General features: G+C 43.1%; 1 protein-coding gene across 5 annotated transcripts in view; it reads left to right on the top strand.

Annotated features, from left to right (window-relative positions):
* TMEM229B (transmembrane protein 229B) overlaps positions 1–4524 on the top strand; it is a 38500-nt gene extending 33976 nt beyond the window's left edge. For 4 of the 5 annotated variants that reach the window (XM_015631608.2, XM_015631610.3, XM_015631607.1 and 1 more), the window contains one exon: positions 438–4524. In XM_015631608.2, coding sequence (XP_015487094.1) covers positions 464–967 — 504 coding nt within the window. In that variant the 5' untranslated portion in view covers positions 438–463 and the 3' untranslated portion in view covers positions 968–4524. The remainder of the gene's footprint in view (positions 1–437) is intronic. The other variant, XR_001522272.1, reaches the window with a different exon arrangement.
* The last annotated feature ends 15455 nt before the right edge of the window (positions 4525–19979 follow it).

Raw genomic sequence — 19979 nt, 5'->3', positions numbered from 1 at the left:
TTACCATGCTGTGTTCAACTAATCTGTTCCACAGTAGAATCACAAAAGTAAGGTGGAGTGCTGTTTCCTGAAAAGACCAAACAGGTGACATGTGCTCCTATATTTTTCTGCTGACTTGCAAACCAGTAAATTCTTTGGCAGCCTTGCTCCTGGCAAAGCCCTTGCACTTATCAACTCCCTCCTTATCTCCGATGTAATACCAGCGGCGTCCCGTTTTTCAGGCAGAGCAGTATATGTTGTTCAGGCCCATTCTGAGTCATGGAGCCCTGTAAGGTGCCACCTTTCCCCAGGACTTAAAATCTGCTGTGGTGAAAATGACAGTCACTTCTTTCTCAGATTTATCCTTTGTTACAAGTTTGTGTGTTGCCATCTGGGGGATAAGAACTTGTGACATCCTCGCTGACTTCTCTCTCGCTCTCTCTCCCTCTTCCTTTCAGAGTGCTGCTGGGGTGAGTGCAGAAGAATGGCTGCGGCAGAACCTCTGACCGCTTTCTCACGATGGTACCTGTACGCCATCCACGGCTATTTCTGTGAGGTGATGTTCACAGCTGCCTGGGAATTTGTGGTCAACTTCAACTGGAAGTTCCCAGGTGTTACCAGTGTGTGGGCACTCTTCATCTATGGCACCTCCATCCTCATTGTGGAGAAGATGTATCTGTATCTCAAAGACAAGTGTAACATTTTAGTGCGCTGCTTCATTTACACGCTGTGGACATACCTCTGGGAGTTCACCACTGGCCTCATCCTACGCCAGTTCAATGCCTGCCCATGGGACTATTCCCAGTTTGATTTTGACTTCATGGGCCTGATCACCCTGGAGTATGCCATCCCATGGTTTTGTGCTTCTTTCATCATGGAGCAGCTGGTGATCAGAAACACCCTGCGCTTACGATTCGATGAGACTGCTGAGCCCGGGGCCCCCACCGCACCCGTTGGCTTGGCCAACGGCCACGTGAAGACGGATTGAGCAGTGACTTAGAACCATACTTAGCAATGTGAAAGAGCCCAGACCTCTACCACGGACAGTCAGCTCTGGCTCTGAGGTACTGCTCCTTGCTGTATAAGATTCGTAAACCCCATTTTTCTAATGGGGGTGTGCATGGGATATACCAGAAAAAATGGAACCAATAGATTTTCTATGGATTTTACTCTTTGGGCTCCAAGGACCAATATCAGTTACTTGTTAGTTAGGTCGTTTCTGATTTTAACTTATTACTGATGAAAGCAGTCCTTTTGCTTACACTTTAAAGTGGAGAAAGAAGAGAAAAGAAACGCTACAGCGGAAATGCATCCAAAAAAGCCCCAGCTAATCAGTGGATGGGCATGGACTCGCCAGCTGAGTTAGTGATTGGCTTACTCCATTAGGCAATATTCAGGTGCTTGCTTGCAACCAATACCTCCCTGGGACCTGAGATGCTGCAGGAACAAGCAAAATCCATCTGCTGTTGAGAAGTACCTAAGACTGGCAGTCTGCTGGGGAGGTAGATGGTGTTCCCCTCACCAGGTCCCATTGGCCTCTCCCCAGGTTCTTTGTTGCACCATGAAATAATCTGGTGCTGGACATCTTGCTGAATTTATACAGATCTTGTACTTTTTGAAATCTAAGTCCTGATACTCACTAGAAATTTTTTCTTTTTTTTTCTTCTTCATTTTTTTTTTCTAATAAAGACCTTTATTTGCCAAGTGAATTTTACCATAATCTGTGCTATCTGAATCTTGGCAAAAGGCACAAGAAATAGTGCAAGTCTTCCCATCTCCTTTGTCCCTCCAAAGCAGATCTTGCTGCAGATTCCAGCTCCCATCTCAGCCATGCAAACCTTGTAGAGACTATATAGCCCACAAGACTTTTCTGCCTTCCTTTCCAGGGATTCCTCTGTTTCTGGTGATGTTGATAATTTAGTCTGGCTGCAGCCCATTGTATTTGAAGGTCAAAACCTTCATGTGGCTAACCCAGGATTTGGTCCTCTGGCACTGACTTCCATGTTCCTTCAGCACTGGAAGGCCTTGGCTCAGTTCTGTCTTGTGTTCTGCTCAGTGTATCAGGTGGATTTTCTTTTTCTTCTCAAATTCTTGTTTAAATAACCACAGCCATATTGTTGTGACAGTAATTGGAGTCAGCAAGAGATATACCATGCTGTCTGATACACTTACTAAAAAAACCCCAAAAAACAACAAAAACCAGAGCACCAGTCTCTGAAAAGCACTTCTTCATGTTCTGCCTGAGTGAGGCTTTGAATAGGGTGTGAGAGCAGCAGTAGAGAGGTGGAGCAGGAGGGACTGCTGTGGCTTCACTGTAGACCTACCTGCACCAGGGACAGTTTGAAATTGGTAACACTTATGGAGAACAAGGACAGTTGTGGTGCAGGGAAGGTGTTTGATAGTGGCAGCCACAAGTTTGTAATTCACTCTGTCAAGTTTTGGCCTTTGAAGTTAGCAAAGTTAGCAAGAAACATGGAGCTTCCAGCTGTCAGATTTCTCACTCCTGAACTGATATGGGGAAGGTTTGCCAGAGTTGTCCCATAAGGCCAGATTAATTTTTCTTGTTCTTCCACCACAGTCAGCAGAGCTGTACCAGGGATAATTTGGCTTGGAATGCAGATCTGTTGTAGGATTCCACTCTTATTTTGGAAACAGTTGGGCCATTTCTGTGTATGTCCCTTGTCTCTGGTAGGGGGTCCTCAGTTAAGAACTTGCTCCTTGCCCTGGCACAGCCATTCCTGAGAGAAAAACACTGCTGGCCCTGTGAGTAGAATTGTTTCTTGGTTCTGCTCTTACAGGGTAGTGTTAATCCTTTTTTGTATTACACAGAGAGCAATTATTCTATCCCTTCCCCTTTTCACATGGCATCCATTGCTGGCAATGGACACATGAAAACAGTGGTGGCAAGGAATTAATCAAATCTTCCCTGGGTATGCAATGTATCCTGAATCACTGAGAATACTTAGGTGGGTATTTAGAGTTCCATTTTATTATTTCATTATATTAAAAGAGAACAAACACTGAACAGATAGTTCTTTTGATGCTGTGATGCCAGTGCTACAAAGTCAGAGAAACAGTATGTAGCTTATCAGTCTTGTTGGTCTCAGGAGTATAGACCCAAGCAAAATAGTCACCTGAAACTGTACATGGAGGAGAAAAAGAGCTTTGTGTGTAGAATAATGTAACTGAGCTCTACTGGAGCAGAACAAGAACTGCAAGGTGCAGATGAGAGTTGGGATCTCACCATTTTGGCCCTGGTTATGTCACGATCATCAAATGCAGTGTCTAAAGCTGGGTTGTCCTCTCACAGCATAGCTTAAATGTGATGTTGTGCTGCCTCCTACACCACCCCCACATCATGTAAAACCCTCAGCTTTATAGAAAGATCCTTAGGATCCCTGCTTTCTCCTTAGCTGTTACAAAACTCTTTGGAAAGGTTAAAAAGGAGCTAGCAGTGTGGTGTGGAGGACTGGCTGTCCACAGAGCTAACCTGGTGTGCAGTAGCAGTTGTGTCTGTTATTGTCTGTACTTAAGAAGGTCCCATATAAATGACCCTTTATTTGTGTTTTGCTGAACGATGTAATATTTAACTGCTCAAAATATGGAAGGGTTTCCCAGCAGCATCTAGTATCCTAGGGCATTATTCTTATTGCCTGTGTCACTGAAACAGCTGTTGTAGTCTGCTTTCCACTGGTGTCTGACGTGTACCACCCAGCTACTGCATCTTCATAGAACGGTAATTTATACCCAGAAGTGCACTTTACTTGCAGCTTGCACACCAGAAACAGAAAAGGACCTGGCAAATTCTTAAATAATATAATTATATATAATACCACATACCTACTGCAGCAGGATTAGCCAGATTTCTCCTTTCTGAGCAACGTGGCTGCTGTCAGAGCTTTGTCTTTTCTGCAAAATCTCCCTTTTTAATACATGTGATGCTTCTTGTAACATCTTGCAGAACTGCCCAGAGCACGTTACCAGGATCTCAGTGGCAGCTCAGTGAGAGCTCGGGAGCTGGACTGAAGTTGAAGAGACATTTACATGAAGAAAAAAACGCACAAGGCCTAACATTTGTTTGTATGTGTATCTTCCTCAGTAGATTAAAGTTGCCTGTTTTGAGTTCACCAGCAATAAAAAAAACTTGTGATTTATCTACCTTGTCCTAACTGCAGCAAAGAGAAAATGACCTTGATCTCTGCCTTTCTTTCCCAGGGGGTGGTGGGATGTGGACTCCCCAGGGTTCCAGTTTTGCATCTGTTCTTTTGCTTATCTCATGTGCAATCCACCCTAAAGGATCTCAAAGTATTTGATAAATAAGTACAGAGTCTGGTGTCTGTCACACGAGAGGCAGTTCAAGCATTACTGTGGTATCTGTTCATACTCCAAAGATCTTGCCAGAGGGGCATGTTTGATCTACAGCAAGCCCAGATGGCATTTTGTTCTTTGGTGTTATAATTGAGAGAAATGTGTACATATGTACCAGGTACTATTGAGCCTTTGGTCTGAATGCATTTTGTAATTAAAGCAGAGTAATCCAATCAAGATTTTGCTTGACTAGTCCTGTGACTATAAAAGGTAAAAAAAAGACTGCAGGGCTTTAGCTGCTTTGAGAATTAGGAAGCAGGTGACTGAAGTCCTGAGTTCAGTAGCATTGCTCTGCTGCTGACTGGCTTTCTAAAACCTGCAGAGAAAGAAAGGGGATTTCTTCACTCATGGAAACTTCTGCCCTTTCTGTAAATAAAACATGAGCCACAACCAAGATGTGAACTGAAACAAAATGTTTTTCTATTTTAGTCTATCCTAGGCCCTGAATACATGCAATATGTCCTGTATTCAAGGGGAGGCTTGCAGACCTGAGCGCTTTTCCTCCACTTCTGCCTGCAAAATGAAGCTGAACTGCCCAAGGGGGAGAATACTCACTTCCCCTTCCTTCCTGCACACTGGCAGCTACCAAATCCCTCTGTGGTCCATTCCCTGTTTTAGAAGGAAATTTTTCTTATATGGCCCCTTACCAAACCAGAAGCTGTTAGTAATGTGTGTCACCTTACCCAGCTGCTTTGGCACCTAAACACCTCTTTGGGTCACAGAGCTGGTGAGAACAGATGAACATTGTCCTTGTTTGGCAAGTGGCCTCCCTTTGAAGCTGTCCTCTCTTCCTCCTCCTGGAGTGTCCTGAGCCAGCTGCTGGGGAAGGGACATTCCCTTCCTTCCACTTTCTGTCCCAGACAATGGAGCAAGCTCTGCAGCTGCTCAGGGGCCTTGGCACCACTCAAGGTTTTATGCTAACACAGGTCTGTCTCCACTGGGGCATGGGAAGTTTGATTTCAGAACTCCAAGGCTCTGGACTTCAGAATCATCATAAGCAAGGCTTCCACAGACCTCATACTGGATTTGTACCATGTGGAGTAGCTTACATCTTGTAGGATGGCAAGGGTTTGCTCTATCAAGGTTTGACCACTGTTAAAACTGCTTTGTGAACAAGAGGGGAAGTTAGAGAAGCAGGTGGTGCCCCCAGTACCTACTCTGCTTTTGGCTCCTGGACAACTAGCACAGATGGGGAAGGAAAAGGTGCTGTTTTGACAGAAGTCCTAGGCAGGAGCTGTGGATACAACTGATTAGTTTGTGCCCAAAGGCATCACATCTTCAAATACAAAGTTGTGGTTTCCAACTGAAATTTTCACTGCTTGTGGAAATGCAAATGTTTGCTTGCCCCAAAATGTAAGATTGCTTCAACTTACTCTGAACTAGAAGGAGCATTCAAAATCTCCACTCCTCTTACTCTCTAGACAATTCCCAGCTTACATCTTTGTGGAAAAATACTTCACCTTGGGATGTGCAAGCTAATGCTCATTAAACCAGTATAGGTCCTGAAAGCCATATAGTGCTGTGCTCCATCTTGCTGAGTTAATTATTCTGAGAAGCAGAATAGGCACACCTCAGAGTGTGCTGCCATTTGGCTGTACCACATCAGGACCTGAACTAGTACCAACACCTACTCAGGAATCCATTTTGACTTATAAAATGTACTCTTAATTCCATGCTTAAGAGGGAGAAAGACAGAGATCCTATATAAGCTTCATCACTGTTTGTTATCTTGTGCTCTTACTTGTTTAAAACTTCAGCTGTTTAATTGAGACCCTGAAGACCAAATGTGGAAGGTGACTTTTTACAGCTCTGGAGCAGGTCAGTATCATTACACAACTGCACTCTGCATTGCACAGGGTGTGCTGTGCAGCCCCAGTGCACAGCCAGGATGGGCTTCCACCTGCCAACGACTGTGATGACTAGAGGGGGTGATAAAAACACTGCTGATAATGGTGGCAGAGCAAGGACTGGTGGTGACACTCCCAAATCTTCACAAGTTAGGTTGAAAGAATCTCTTCATATTCTCTGTATCTGGCATTTCTTATAGATCTAAAGCAAATTGGCAGGTTTTTTATTCTAAGAGATGCAGACCACTTCTTTGACCCCATACTTTGGAGTCTGGGCAGCTCACTCCTATTGTAGGCACTGAATTTTTTATATGAATGGCCTTCATTAGTGTCTCAGAAAATAGCAATTTTTAAATGGTAATCCCAAATGTTTGACGTCAGTTTGTATTTATGCTTTAGTCAATTTAGGAGCTAAAGACCCTTAAGTATCTGGTGATGTTGTTTGTTTATACTGTTGTTTGGCATGCAGTCCTGCTTTAATGCTATAATGCAGAGGAAAGAGAAGGAAATACAAGCAATTTTCTCTTTAATAAAAATACATAAATGTGCAGTTGAGACAACATTTATTAAATAGGTGAGATATGCATATGCTTAAAGATGTCTGGCCTGTCAAATATGGGACACTTTCCAGTGAAGTATGTTGCTTTCCATTGTAGTTGATCACCTTTGCAACATTTCTATATTGCTATTTCAGTGTTGTTCTTTACCTTAGTATTTTGGGAATGAGAATAATAGTATTTTCACATTTCACTGAAGGATCTTTGAAGTGCTTTTCACAAACTAATTAAATAATTCTTGCTTCTGAAGAATTACTGAAGTGGGTCGGAATTAACCCCAAATAGCATTGATCAGGAGCTGATGAAAATGTCCTGACAGTTCCCAAAAGGTCATTTCAGAAACAGAAAAGGGAGTTTAGCACTTTACCTCTTAACCAAGTTTCCAGACTTGTGGAGTGAGTTAATAACGTTTCAACAAAGTTAGGAAACTGGGGAAGTGCTACCTGGTTTCCATCATGTGGAGCTGTCCCAGAAATGGCTGTGCACATCATGACATTGTTCTGTCTGCCCGAAGCCAGCACATGAAGAGACTGTCAGAGTCAATAGGCAGCCCAGTATCTTGTATAAAATAGGACTGATTTCCTCTGTCTGCTACATAATCCCATCTCCATCAGTAGAGTACTTTTGGGTAAATATTGCTAAGGGCAACAAGCTATGTTAAAGGCTAAACTGAGGTGACCATCTGCTCTATCAGCTCATGTTGCAGTTACTGCAGAGCTTATGTGTGATGCTGTTTCTGTTGTCAGACCACTCATGATACCTCAGCTCTTCCTACTGCTCCTCTTTCTGCAGCAGCTCCTTTGGAGTACCCTGTCCTTTTCCATGCTTTATCTCCACTGCAAGCCCACACTGCAGTGACAGGTACCCAAGCCTCCCTACCCCAAGTCTGAACCCCACCTCTGGCAATTGAACAAAAATGGTCTGTTAAATATTTACTGATGAGCTGTACCTCCATTGAAGCCCACAACTGTTGCAGTTGTCAGTGCTCTGAAAAGCAGAAAACATTTTACACACTTGCCTTCAGGCACCAGTACAGCAGGAATTACACAATTACTGATCAGTGTGTTTGCTCTACCTTCCACACAATGGTACACAATAGGTTTTCAAGGCTAAATTCAGCAAAAAGCTTCTCTGGTCAATCTTTTTGAGTTTCAGTGAATGCAGACTAATACATAATTTCCCCTCATCCTTCACATAAATGTGTATAGACATAGTGTGTTTAGATGCACAAACATAGCTGATGGCATGCGTGCTGCATTGTAACTTCTACCAGCAAAGAAGAGCCATCCCGTGTTTAGCTGCCCACTCACTGCCACTTTCTTGAGCAGATGAAATCCAGAAAATATCCAAAATAAACCCCACATACATATGAAGAAGGTTAAGATAAGATCTAAGTTGGATGTTCTTTACCTTGCGAGCTGCATGTCTGTGTGCTTTGGTATGGCCTCAGAGGTGTCAGGGGATGAAAGCCTCTAATCAATGAGCAGCCAGCTCAGACAGGGAAATTTTTCAAATTTGTTTTACATACGGTGTTTAAATCAGATTAAGGCAAACATACCATACTATCCTGCTTCATCTTTAAAAAAAGGGGAGTTATCACTTGGGGGGACCTTCTGGTTCCTTTGACAGGGTTTGGCTTCCAGTCTGCATGCGCTCTATTATTGCTCAGGAGAGCAGTGTGTATGTACCCTGCTGAGTCAAACCCATCTCATTCACTCCTCTTTCTCAGCTAAGGCATCAACCAAAAGTACTCCCAACCAGGATGCAATGTTGATCCTAGATGTCCTGTTCTTCTGCTGCTCCATTTTTTGGCCACTGGATCTGTCTGCTGCCTCCAATCTCAGTGACATTGCAAATTGTGCAGGCCAGGACTTCTGTTTTTGTTGTCACTTTGATGTAAGCATGTCCCTAACTAGATCTCTAAGCGTTAAGTTAACAGAGAGAGTAAGCATTAAAAAATTATTGAAATTTTCAAGGATAAGAGTAAACATGCCAGCTCTGTTCCACCAATGAAAGAGCTTGACCAAAATGTCCAAGAGGTACCTCTGTTGTCCCTTTCCATCCAGCCCTGTCTGCCACACAGGAAGACAAGTCCCTGATAATGATTTGAGCATGCCAGCAACACCAGAATGAAGCATGGCTTGTGGCACTCTAGGAGCCTCCTCTGTGCGACTCCTCTTCAGGTGACACACAGGTGTCCACCTTAGCCAGATGCTGGCATTCTCTAGCAAAACAGCTTTTTAGTATCACTGGATGGTGAACTGGCTCTTCAGCAGGAGCTGATTGGAGTTAGCATGGTAATGATAATGATACTTTGGTTGACAAGTGTGATGACAAAGCACAGCTGTCCTTTGATCTCACAGTGAGGGCAGCACGGCCCCCAGCAGTGTGCTTATGGTGGAGCTTTGTGCTGCATGACTGCTGAAAGTAGCACAAACATCTCCAAACAACAGCACAGGCTGCAGTTGTCCTGGCCACTGTCCTCTGGGCATGTACCCAGCACGAAGCTTGTGGTGTTACACTGTCCCAGCAAGGCTGCCTGCAACCTTATGGCTGCTGGCAAAGCCAGCAGTAAGCCTGGCCTTGACTGCTGTCATGTATGGTTCATTAAACCTTATTTCTATGTTTTATCTTCCATTGCCCATCCTGTCTTTCCTCTCTGCCTCACTAGCTGCCTACTGGCAAGGTCTTATTGCCTGTTAGGGCTATAGTGTTCATCTCTATTTCCTGTTTTGGATTTGCTGACTTACTCCTTGCCACTTGTCTATTATTTCTTGGCTGGAGCTTCACAGCATTGTTATCTCCAGCTCTTTGTTGTCACATCCTTACAGTCACTCTCCCCCTCCTCAGGAATCCCTGTTCAGATCAGCTGTGTCCCCAGTCTGGGTACCCCCATCCAGTTATGCAGCTTTTACTGCCATCTCCTCCTCATGGTCCAGACCTCTGCCTCCCTGCTCGCTTGCCACCATCTCACTTGGACCAGCATTGTTCTTGGCTGCTCTGGCATCTCTTCCTGAATGAGTTACTGACAACTTGAACCACTGCAGCCAGGGTGGATTTCTGGTCCCATTTTTCTTCTCATGTACCCCACTTTTGTCCTTTCTTCCTGGAAGATACGTAACAAATGGGAGAAGCGGAGACAGCTTTGACTTTGTCTTCTGCTCTTCCATATTTGCCTAGCTTTTCTTTTTTACTACCTTCTCCCTGCCCCCTGAGGTCTCTGTCCTGGACTGGTGCTGGTGTTTCACATTACTCATCCCAAGATGTTTTCTTCAGCTGACCTACTAGAATATACCCTTCTCCCCATGCCAGTCTGTCTCACAAGCCCTACAAAACCCAACAAATTAAATCATCTGCGTATCTATTTCACATATTTATGAGTGAGATACTAATCCCTGCATAGTGAAAGGGTCATATGTACAAAAGGGGAAATGAGGACACCAGCATTAAAGGGAGAAGTGGGGGAAGGGAAGACAGAGACTGAGAGCAAGGGCAGGGCAGATGTCAAGGAGATGAGTTTACAGTGTTGAAAAAAAATACAGAAAACTGAAACAAGAGAAGATCTGAGTATCATTGGCAAGTCATATTGATTGTTCTTTCCTTGTTAGTTCTGCATTTAAGGCAGTCTTTTCTGCTCCCTACAGCTATGTCTTTAGAGCAGAAACCAAATCCTCAACTGGCTCAGAAAAAAATATAAAGAAATCTAAAAAACAGGAGACACCCCTTTTCTCTGTCTTCTATGAAAAGAAACATCTCTCCTTCCCTTTCAGGCCCGGCAGGACAGCTGATCTGTCAGACTGATCCACTTGCCAAGACTGTCCTCCCAGGCCTCCTTGCCAATTGTCACTGTGCAAGCAGGAAAGCTCTTCCTGGCTTGCCCAGCACAGCTCATGCACCACGAGGTCCCAGTGGGCAAAGGATTTGCACGTGATGCCATGACCGTGACCTCACAAAACGGCTCCGTTTCCCATATGTTGTGTGCTATTACCTTCCCAGGACACAAAAGCTTGTGAAATGTCTGTTGGATACAGAAACATCTCGGGCTGCAGCCATGATAAAATATCCCTCCTTAAAGCAGTAAGAGAGAGATTGCATTTTTTATTGTCTTGTAAAGGATTCTGAAATGAGTGAGCTGGAGATTCGACAGTTGCATCCCAGTCATATTTTAACACAACACAGACAGCAGATGCTTCAAGAAGATTATATTTCTTGCACTGGGTCTCCAGGGAGATTACACACTCAGGGTCAAGGGCTTTAGAGGGCTGGCTCTACAGCCCAGCCAGGAGGATTTTTCTATTACCAGCAAAAAATATCTGAAAAGCATAGGGCATTCTGCCAAGCCTTCTATATGGAGTCAGCAGGAAATGCTGCTCTCAAAAGATATTTTACCCACAGCTCTGTCAGGGATAGCTTTTATTATAACAATGGCATTGATCAAATATCCCCATTGCTGCTCCACCTTGCAGCCCAAGTATTTGGGCTGAGCCTGAGCAGAGGAGCAGCAGTTACCCATTGACTTGTTAAAAGGAAATCTGTGTGTGGGAAAACTGTCTGCTTCTGTAAAGGCAGGCAGAAACGGGCACTTTGTCACAGTATGGTGTTTTTGAAATGCATATATCTTGGCCAAGGAAATAATTAGCTGGCCAGCTCAGAAAACTATGCAAGGGAGACAATTATGTCCAAAGATGCAATGGAAGCCTTCACAAGGTTCTCACTGTACACACTGACAAGACAGAGGTGTTTTAATGATAATTAATTTAATTTAATTAATAAAGATAAGTAATTTAATTTACTGCTACAAAGAAGGTCCTTCCTCCTACTCTCAATCCTGCCTGTCAATTTAACTGCTTTGTACATTGAAGGACTAAGACTGAGCAAGTCCTGCTAGAATAAGAAGTGACATGAGATTTAGCAATCCAAACCTTGACACCAGCCCCTCTAAAATCTAGTCCTGAAATATCTGTAAGTATCAGTACAACTCAAATGCAGATACAGGCACTCCAGGGTGCCAGCTCATAGCTAAGGTGCTCAGTATCCTCTGGGACCAGCCTGGCTCAGCACAAGCAGGTGGTACTCACCCAGGTTATGGCAGGTGCTGGAGCCAACAAGAAGTGCCTGTCCAGCCCAGCTGCTTGCAAGACCAGCACAGACATGGGCCTTCCTATAAATGGCTCCTGAAAAAAGGGAAAAGGTAGTGTCCTTAGTCTAGACTAATTTCTTCGTTATTCTGTGCCTCATGCTTGCAGGCTCTGTGTAAAAAGCTAAGAAATCACAGAATGAATGTTTTGTGCTCACTGAATGGTGAAATCAGTAACACTGGATGAGAACCAAAGGGAACATGGACCTTATTACTAAATCCTATCTCAGACAAAGCTGCTTCAGATTTCCATGTTTTAGTAAGGAAAGGACATTAACCAAGGAAACCAGGATTTACTGTGCTGAAATTTCAAGTGCTGAAATCTGCCCAAGAGAAAGGAACTGGTTTTAGCAAGTGCCCTCCAAAACCTGCAGAGCCATATGGGGCATCAGTATGGCTTTGCAGTGCCACTGGCCTAAAAACATGAACTGCCCCACTATGTTCCTCCCACCCTCATGCACAGAGGTTAATGGTGCCAGAAATGGTAAATGTCAGGAAGTCTTTCTGAGGTGGAATGTAGATAATAAATTTCATTTTATCAAGATCAAGTCATCACTCTTCCCACCTTAGTGTATAAGAAGAAAGTCTTGCTTTTCTTGGATTCCCTCAATATCCACACTTTTGTGGCTGAATTGGTGTCAGCAATTTCCTTTCTTCTTCAAGTTTTGAACAGGCAGAAGGAGGAATGGAAGAACTTGTAAGCAGAGGAAATTAGAAGAGTGGAGGAAAGACTATGAGAATTCCTGCCCATACCAAGCTTTTTTTTTTTTTTTTCATTTCATTTAAAATACATAGTTTTGATATTATGTGTTTATTTTGATTGTTGACAGACTGCACAAAAAGAGCCAGTGTGTAACTCTAGGCATTTTTGGCAGATAGAAAGGCAAGCTATCCAGTTAGGATCAGCAGCTAACCCACAGCAAAGCTTAGTCTTCAGCCAAAAGCTTAATCTAACAGAAACCAAACATCTGCCCTTCTTCGGTACGCTGGATGGAGACAGAAGTCTTGGCTTCTGGATGGTTCCAGCATTGTTCTTCATCTTCTGACTTTTCCCAGAGGGCAAAGCAAGGCCTGGGCACTCGCTCTGTGGTTTAGGTACAAGACTGTGGTATAGGATGGCAGAATTACAGCTACAAAGCCTCAGAGCAAACCATACATAGGTCTAGTACAATTAAGAGTATCCCTCTCTTGCCCTGTAAAACGTTCTGCTCTTTCTGGATTTTCTCTCCCAGTGTCTCTTTTCATACCCAACAGATTGAAACCATTATCCCTGGCATAAGAGAGTGAATGCTGCTTTTTTTCACTCTATCTCATTTCTGACTCTGTTGCTCTTTACTATTCTAGTCCTGGTTTATAATAGGAAATTGAAAGCTCAAAGATTGTCTTCACATCTGCCATCCATTCATCCTTCCAGCTTCTTTTTGTCGCAGTGAGATTAAAGGCAGAGAGAAAGAAACAATCAAAACTGTGTGTTTATGGTCTGTGTTTTTAATACCCAGTACTTTTAATACTTTGCTTCTGTTCTTAGCCTGATTTACTATAACTTTATTAACTTCACTGACCTCATTCTGAATCCTCACCAATGTAAGAAGGAAGCTGGGTGATATACTTAAATACTGACATATTTTAAACATAACACTGAGAGTTAAGACAAGTCATCTTGCTCATCTGCCCATTTCCCAGCTGTGATGACTCGTCTGTAAGATCTATAAGTTTTCTGTTCTTATCATTCAAGCCTAGATATTTGAAAAGTGACCACAGATTTAGAGTGACTCAAGTTTTACCAGTCTGGGACATTTCTCTCCTGATTCTCTTCTGCAGTTAGAAGTATGTCAGCTGTGCATCCCTAGGGATGAAAGTATTTCAAGTTGGAAGCCCTAAAATGAAGCCAGCTCAAATCAGAGGCTTTAAAAAAATCATTTGGCCTTTGTATGTGACTTGGTGAGTTCCCACTGCGAGGTCAGGGAAACACGCAGCTCCCAGTGGAAGCTGAATGAAAGCCAGATGAATCAAACTTTTGGTACCATACGGCTGTTGAGTCACACAGCCCAGGATACACCTGTCCCTACTGATGCCATGACAGCACAGCTGATGAAAGTCAGTGATGAATGCAGGATGTCTCTATCTTCTGTAAGCTCAGTGACACCTTTCTTTATGGTGCATTTTATTTTGCAAGGCTGAGAGTGTTCTCATTTCATGCCCTTTCCCTCGTTGGTGTAAAAACTGAGGTCTAGGAAAATGTTCCTTCAGTGACTGAACTGGATTGGACTCTGATGCTTCATGCAGATTTATAAGCCTCTATACTAAAGACCACTGAAACAAAAGTTCAGTTATTAGAGAATTAATAGGACCCTGGCTCCACAAAACAGCGAATCATGCATTCAGCTTCTTGCTGTACAAATGTCCCATTTTACTTCAATTGAGTATAGGCATGATTTCCTGCCTAATTAATTTAATACAATTTGCTGTAGTGATTTATTTAAAAAATAGCTATGGCCCTGTAAAATCAATTTGTCATGGGCAGTCAGTGTAGGGTGAGAATAATGTGATCCTAGCTTTAGCATTGTATCCAAACACTGAGTGACAAACATGCTTGCCTGGATGGTCTCTATAGTAATTGAGTTTGCAGTACTGGAGTACTGGGGTGATATTTGCATAATTATTGCTGTGTGCTCATCCCAGTAAAATGGAAAAGAAGTGCCATGCTTCAGGTTAAAAAAATAATCACCAGAGAATTAACCTGATCTCTTCTTTCCTCTGTAGTTAAATCTTCTGTAATTATCCACTAAGAGATCTCTTCCATCTGTTCTCCAACGCTGCTAAGACACAGGACACTAGGTCTCTGTTTTGATCTTGTTTGAGACTGCTGAGTTCCTTGTAGGAGTGTGTGAGCATGAGTAACATCCAATTGCAGGGCATGATGTCTCATTCTTTGAGAAGCAAGCAGAAAACTGTAAAGCACAAACACTGTGGCAGTGGAGACATTCTTCTGCTTTCTCTGCCCAGGTTTGGCGGTGTGTTCTGTCTTCCAGGCCACTCAGCCACCTTTAGAAACACTTCAGCCGTATCTTCTAGGGGAAAACAGTGAGGCTGTCTGAAGCAGTTTCCTTTGCAGTTCCAGCCATAGGGATCTCATTCATTGCTTTAAAAATAAGTAGAATGGTAAAAGCCAAAGGCCCCCGACTGAAACAATTAAAGGAATGAAAATGTTCCAGGCTTTGTTTGTTTTCTGGTTTGTGTGTTTGTTGTTTGAAATACGAGCTACTGGTTGAGATCAGCTGCTGGGTTATCAGAGCAATCAGTCTGTAACATCACAAAGTGAAGACTTCTTTTCCCCCATTTCTAGTAACTGCACAGAAATGAGTGTTTGAGATTTACTCTTCTCTGTTGGTGTTGTCTGAGCTAAAAAGCTCATCTCTCAGTCGAGTCCACTAGTTCCTGTTGTCTCTTTTCTCCACTGAAGAATTCTACAGATGGAGCGAGGGCTGTACCTGAAAGCAACAGATGTCCTACCCTAATTGCTAAAACCAGGCACCATCAGTGCTAATTTCATGGTGTCTGACTCTGAGTGTGATGACAAGGGGTACACAGTGCACTTTCACTACTGGTCACTGTGAGGTACTTTGATTTTTCTAGTCTAATTGCAGCTTCTCAATAGAGGCTGGATGCTGTGACGGATCACAATGCTCCTAAAAGCCTCCTGCTGTGCTATTTTTCACTTCATCTATCTCAGCATCTCAGTGAAAGCTGCAAGAAAATCTGTGTTGAGAGTGGCAAGGCCTGGTGATTGCAGACATCACTACTGGGACAACCACAGTGGCTTCAGTAAACAGAAGATCAAGACAAGGCAGTAAAAAAGGGGTGCTGGTAAGGCACAGGTGAAAGGCAGGAGGATGTCAGGTTTGTTTTATGTAGGGCAAATTTGGTTTGGCATGTACAGGTAAAGATCTCCTCTGTAACAACAACTTCACATAAATTATTATGCTGCTGCTGTATCAGCTCATGGCCTTCTCATCTAACAGAAACTTTACAGGGAAATATAAAAACTCCAAAGACTTGAATGACTCCTCCTGTCCCTTTAACCAGAAAAAGCTAAATGAAGTAGGAAGCTGATCTTGGTGGGTAATCTTCTTAGATGAGTACAGGCTAAAAGTGGAATAATCCCTGAAGTCTCTCAATTTGTTTGTTGTAGTTTGGGTAGAAAGCAAATGCAGATGAGTTTTTCAAAGCTATAATATGCAGGTGGGGCTGCCCTTCTGCCTGCAATAGCACTGAATGTGGCCAGTCTGCTTTTTTGTAAAAAGGGTAGGAGGTAGAGACACTTCCTTTCAAAAAAATTCTACATTGCTGCTGAATTTTTCTGAAATAGTTTTGGAGGTTATGGATAATTCTGGATTCACAGCAGCATGTGTGAATAGGTGGAAAACAGAGAGATACCTTCTGCCTGTATTGAGAAAAAAAAAATCTTTTTCCTACATGTAAAGGTGTATGGTCAGACACGTCTTCACTAATACCTGAGGAAGATTCATTATTAATTGGGTTTAATCCTTCCTGAGCAGGAGGAAAAAGGTTAATTGCTTGGGGAGAAGCATTTATCTGGTCCACAGACAGTTCAGATGACTGGGGCATGGGGGGAAGAATAAGTCAAAATGAAAAGATGGGATTTTTCTTCTCAGGTCTGTTGTTCTTGATTTATTATAGCCAATGGGAACAGTGCTGAGCAGGTTCTAGAAACAATGGAAAGGTAGTTTCCTTTCCCCCCACCCCATCCCTGGAGCAGATGCATCTGGCAAAATCTCAAATTGAAGTAGCTTTGCTAAAGCTGTGCTGGTGTGGACAGCATGAAAGTGTTTTCAACCAGGGTCAGGTCTCCTTATGAGATCTTTCAAATTTCTTTTTTTTTTTTTTGAGATGGGGAAACCTCAAAGGATTGGAAAGAAATCTCCAACTCCTTTGGGGAGACAGACACAGACAGAATAAGTCATTGGAGGTTCCTTTGTGTACTGTTATTGAGCAACCTCTTGGGACCTTAATCCCAGGAAAGCATGTGCTGTTCTATAACTGTTTTGCAGTCTCCAGAGCTCACAGGTCATTTCTTTCTATTAAAGAATGTGGTAGGCATCAAGTAGGTAACCCCAAGGAATAAGAATATATTAGACTAATTAGACACTAGTCAGCAAGCATAAGGTGGGGAATTGCTCTGAGTATCTGGATTACCCTTGTGAGTCAGAATTGTTGCTGTATTCTCCTGGAGCAGACTCTTTTGGGGACACATTTTCACAGGAGTAGGGGTAACTACTAATTTTGAGGCAAGAATTGATAGTTGGAAAATAGTAATAAACCTGAGGATTGTAGTCAGTATCAGTGAGCTGACACTGTGTTAGTAATTATATGAATCATCTGAAATGTTCCAGAATGCAAACTATTATCTAAAAATACTCATAAAAGGCTGTCTTGGGTTTGAAGAAGAAACTTTTCTGCGGAATCTGTTCCAGAAAGGAAACATTTTACCATTATCTTTTCAATTCTAGGGACTTAGAGACATATTAACTACTGAGTATTTATTTGGGTAAGAATTGATAAGTATTTCATCATGTGTCCTTCAAATCAGATTCTATTCCTTTCTGCTCGCCTCTTAGACAGCTAATCACCATTCCCTTTTTTATTTTAATTGGTGTGCTTGATGTTAGATCCTTTTGATTCTGTGAGACCTCATTTGTTGTTGCTGTTATACTTCTGCCTTTCTGTGACTCTTCCTCCAGTGCTGCCACTTTTAAATGACCCTCTTATGTTAATGTGGTGAAACCCATTTCTTATAATCATCTCTTAGCTTTATTTATCCTTTCTCATTATAAGTTCCAGAAACAGCAAAAGGCTTAGACTAGCACAGTTCTCTGCTCATGTCTGACACATTAATCTACTGGACTGGCACTACTTCCACTGTTTGCAGACTAAATAGGTAAAAACAAAGCCAAGATGGAAAACAGACACCCTGCTGTCAAGGGGCGTGACCAAGGTCACAGAGCAGAGCTTTTTGTAGAGTACCCTGATTCCCTAGTGACTATTGTCCTAGTCAAACATATGGAAGCTGTGATGCTGTGTTGCTGCTTGAGAACGTTGACAGTGACTAAGCATATGTGAACACATCTCTGGTTATCCTCTGAATGTTCTCTCCCCTCCTTGAGTTACATGAAGAAGATGATGCACAATTATTTGACCGTAGGTTTAAAGGTGTATCTGCATATCTGAGAAGCAGACTGGAGAACAGTCATGACACATCTGAGAAATGAGATTCAAATAACTTGCAGGAGAGGCACCTGGCTATATTGATTTTGCTCACAAATTTTCTAAAGTAGTTGGCTCATAAGATTTTCTTCCCCTGCTCAATGTCCCAAAACAGTTCTCTGGTTCAACACAAGTATTTTGTTTGTGTAGAAAGTGTAAAGGAAGCTTGTTGTCCTGGAGGTGAAGGGAAAGCCCTGATGCATTTGTGGGAGGAAAGAAAAGTCATCAAAGTAATGCTCCCCTTTCCTCTGGTGGGAAGGTAGGGCTTCTGCTACCACTGTAGTGAGGAGGAAACAGTAGTTCATGACAAGTTATACTATGGTCATGTCCTCCTTTTTACATTGAAACTAAACTGCAGCAACAGACATCTTTTCCCTTTCCTTAGTCAGCTTTTCTCAAATGTGACTCGCATTGTTCAAGTCAACTTTTAAAGGCTGACTACACTAGGAGGAGCTCTTCCTCCATGCCATCTCTCCCTGTTCACTACCTTTTCACTACACCTCTGAGTGGCTTTCCTATGGGCTGCTTACTCCCTGTCCGGCTTCTTAAATCCTCTGGAGTTCTTTGAGCACGTAAGCTCCCTTCAAGCTATGAAAGAAACATTAATTCCCTGACCCTTTTTGACACTGTGGTTGCTGGGCATTTTATGATAGCTTCTTGCTGCTTCTGCTGTTCACTCCTTTGGAAGAGTGGCTGAAGTGTTCTGTAGTTTGCAGCTTTGCTGTGGCATTTGTTTACCAGGACAGACAAAAGCCCAGCCATTCAGTTCCCAATGTGCAGTTTCTCAGTTAGATGGCCAAGGTAGATTGGCACATTTTTTCTTCAGCTGGGATATTTTTTAGTACTGTAAGGATTATGCAGATAACTTATATGCACTACTAAGTTCAATACTTTCTAGTATAACCTAGAGTGAGGTGGAAAACTCACCCCCATAGACATTCATGTCATTCATGTTTGATGATTGCATCTCCCTGTTGCATTCAGAAATTCCCTATATCAGGAACAGTGTGGCCAGCAGGACTAGGGAAATTATTCTTCTCCTGTATTTGTCATTGGTGAAACCACATCTCGAGTACTGGGTCCAGTTCTGAACCCCTCAGTTCAGGAAGTACATTGAGGTGCTGGAGGGTGTCCAGAGAAGGGCAACAAAGCTGGTAAAAGTTCTTGAGATCTGTGAGGAACAGCTGAAGGAGCTGGGGTTGTTTAGCCTGGCAAAAAGGAGGCTCAGGGCCTTATCTCCACAAGTACATGAAAAGAGGCTGCAGCCTCCTCTCTCAGGCAGATAGATTCAGGACAAGAGAACACAGTTCTCTTGTAGTTAAACTACACGAGGGGAGGTTTAGATTGGATGTTAGCAGGAATTACTTCGCAGGAAGAGTGACTGAGCATTGGAATGGGCTGCCCAGGGAGGTGGTGGAGTCACAGTCCCTGCAGCTGTTTAAGGAAAGACTAGAGGTGGCACTTAGAGCCAGGGTGTGACAAGGTGGTGTTCGGCCATAGGCTCGATGACCTCAGAGCTCTTTTCCATCCTAATTGATTCTGTGATTCACATGATCGGGCATTTCTCTCTCAGCTGGCAGCAGACCAGGTGTCCGCGAGCCCTAGATATGAAGAGGACATCATTCCAATCAATACTCTTTACTAAGGACTGAGCGCGTGCATGGCACTTTCCATGAGAGAGAGACTTTCGGGTTACGGAGACGCTTTTGTGCAGAGGACAGAAGGAATTTCTACATCACAGCGCTAGAGCGCCTTGAAAGGTTCCCGCCTCCGGGAGGCCGCTCACGTTCATGGGCGAAAGGAGCA

This window comes from Parus major, chromosome 5 (genome assembly GCF_001522545.3).
Source record: "Parus major isolate Abel chromosome 5, Parus_major1.1, whole genome shotgun sequence".
In the NCBI taxonomy this organism is placed as follows: domain Eukaryota; kingdom Metazoa; phylum Chordata; class Aves; order Passeriformes; family Paridae; genus Parus; species Parus major.
Note: the sequence above shows the minus strand (reverse complement) of the source record. Positions and strands in the feature narration are given on the sequence as shown.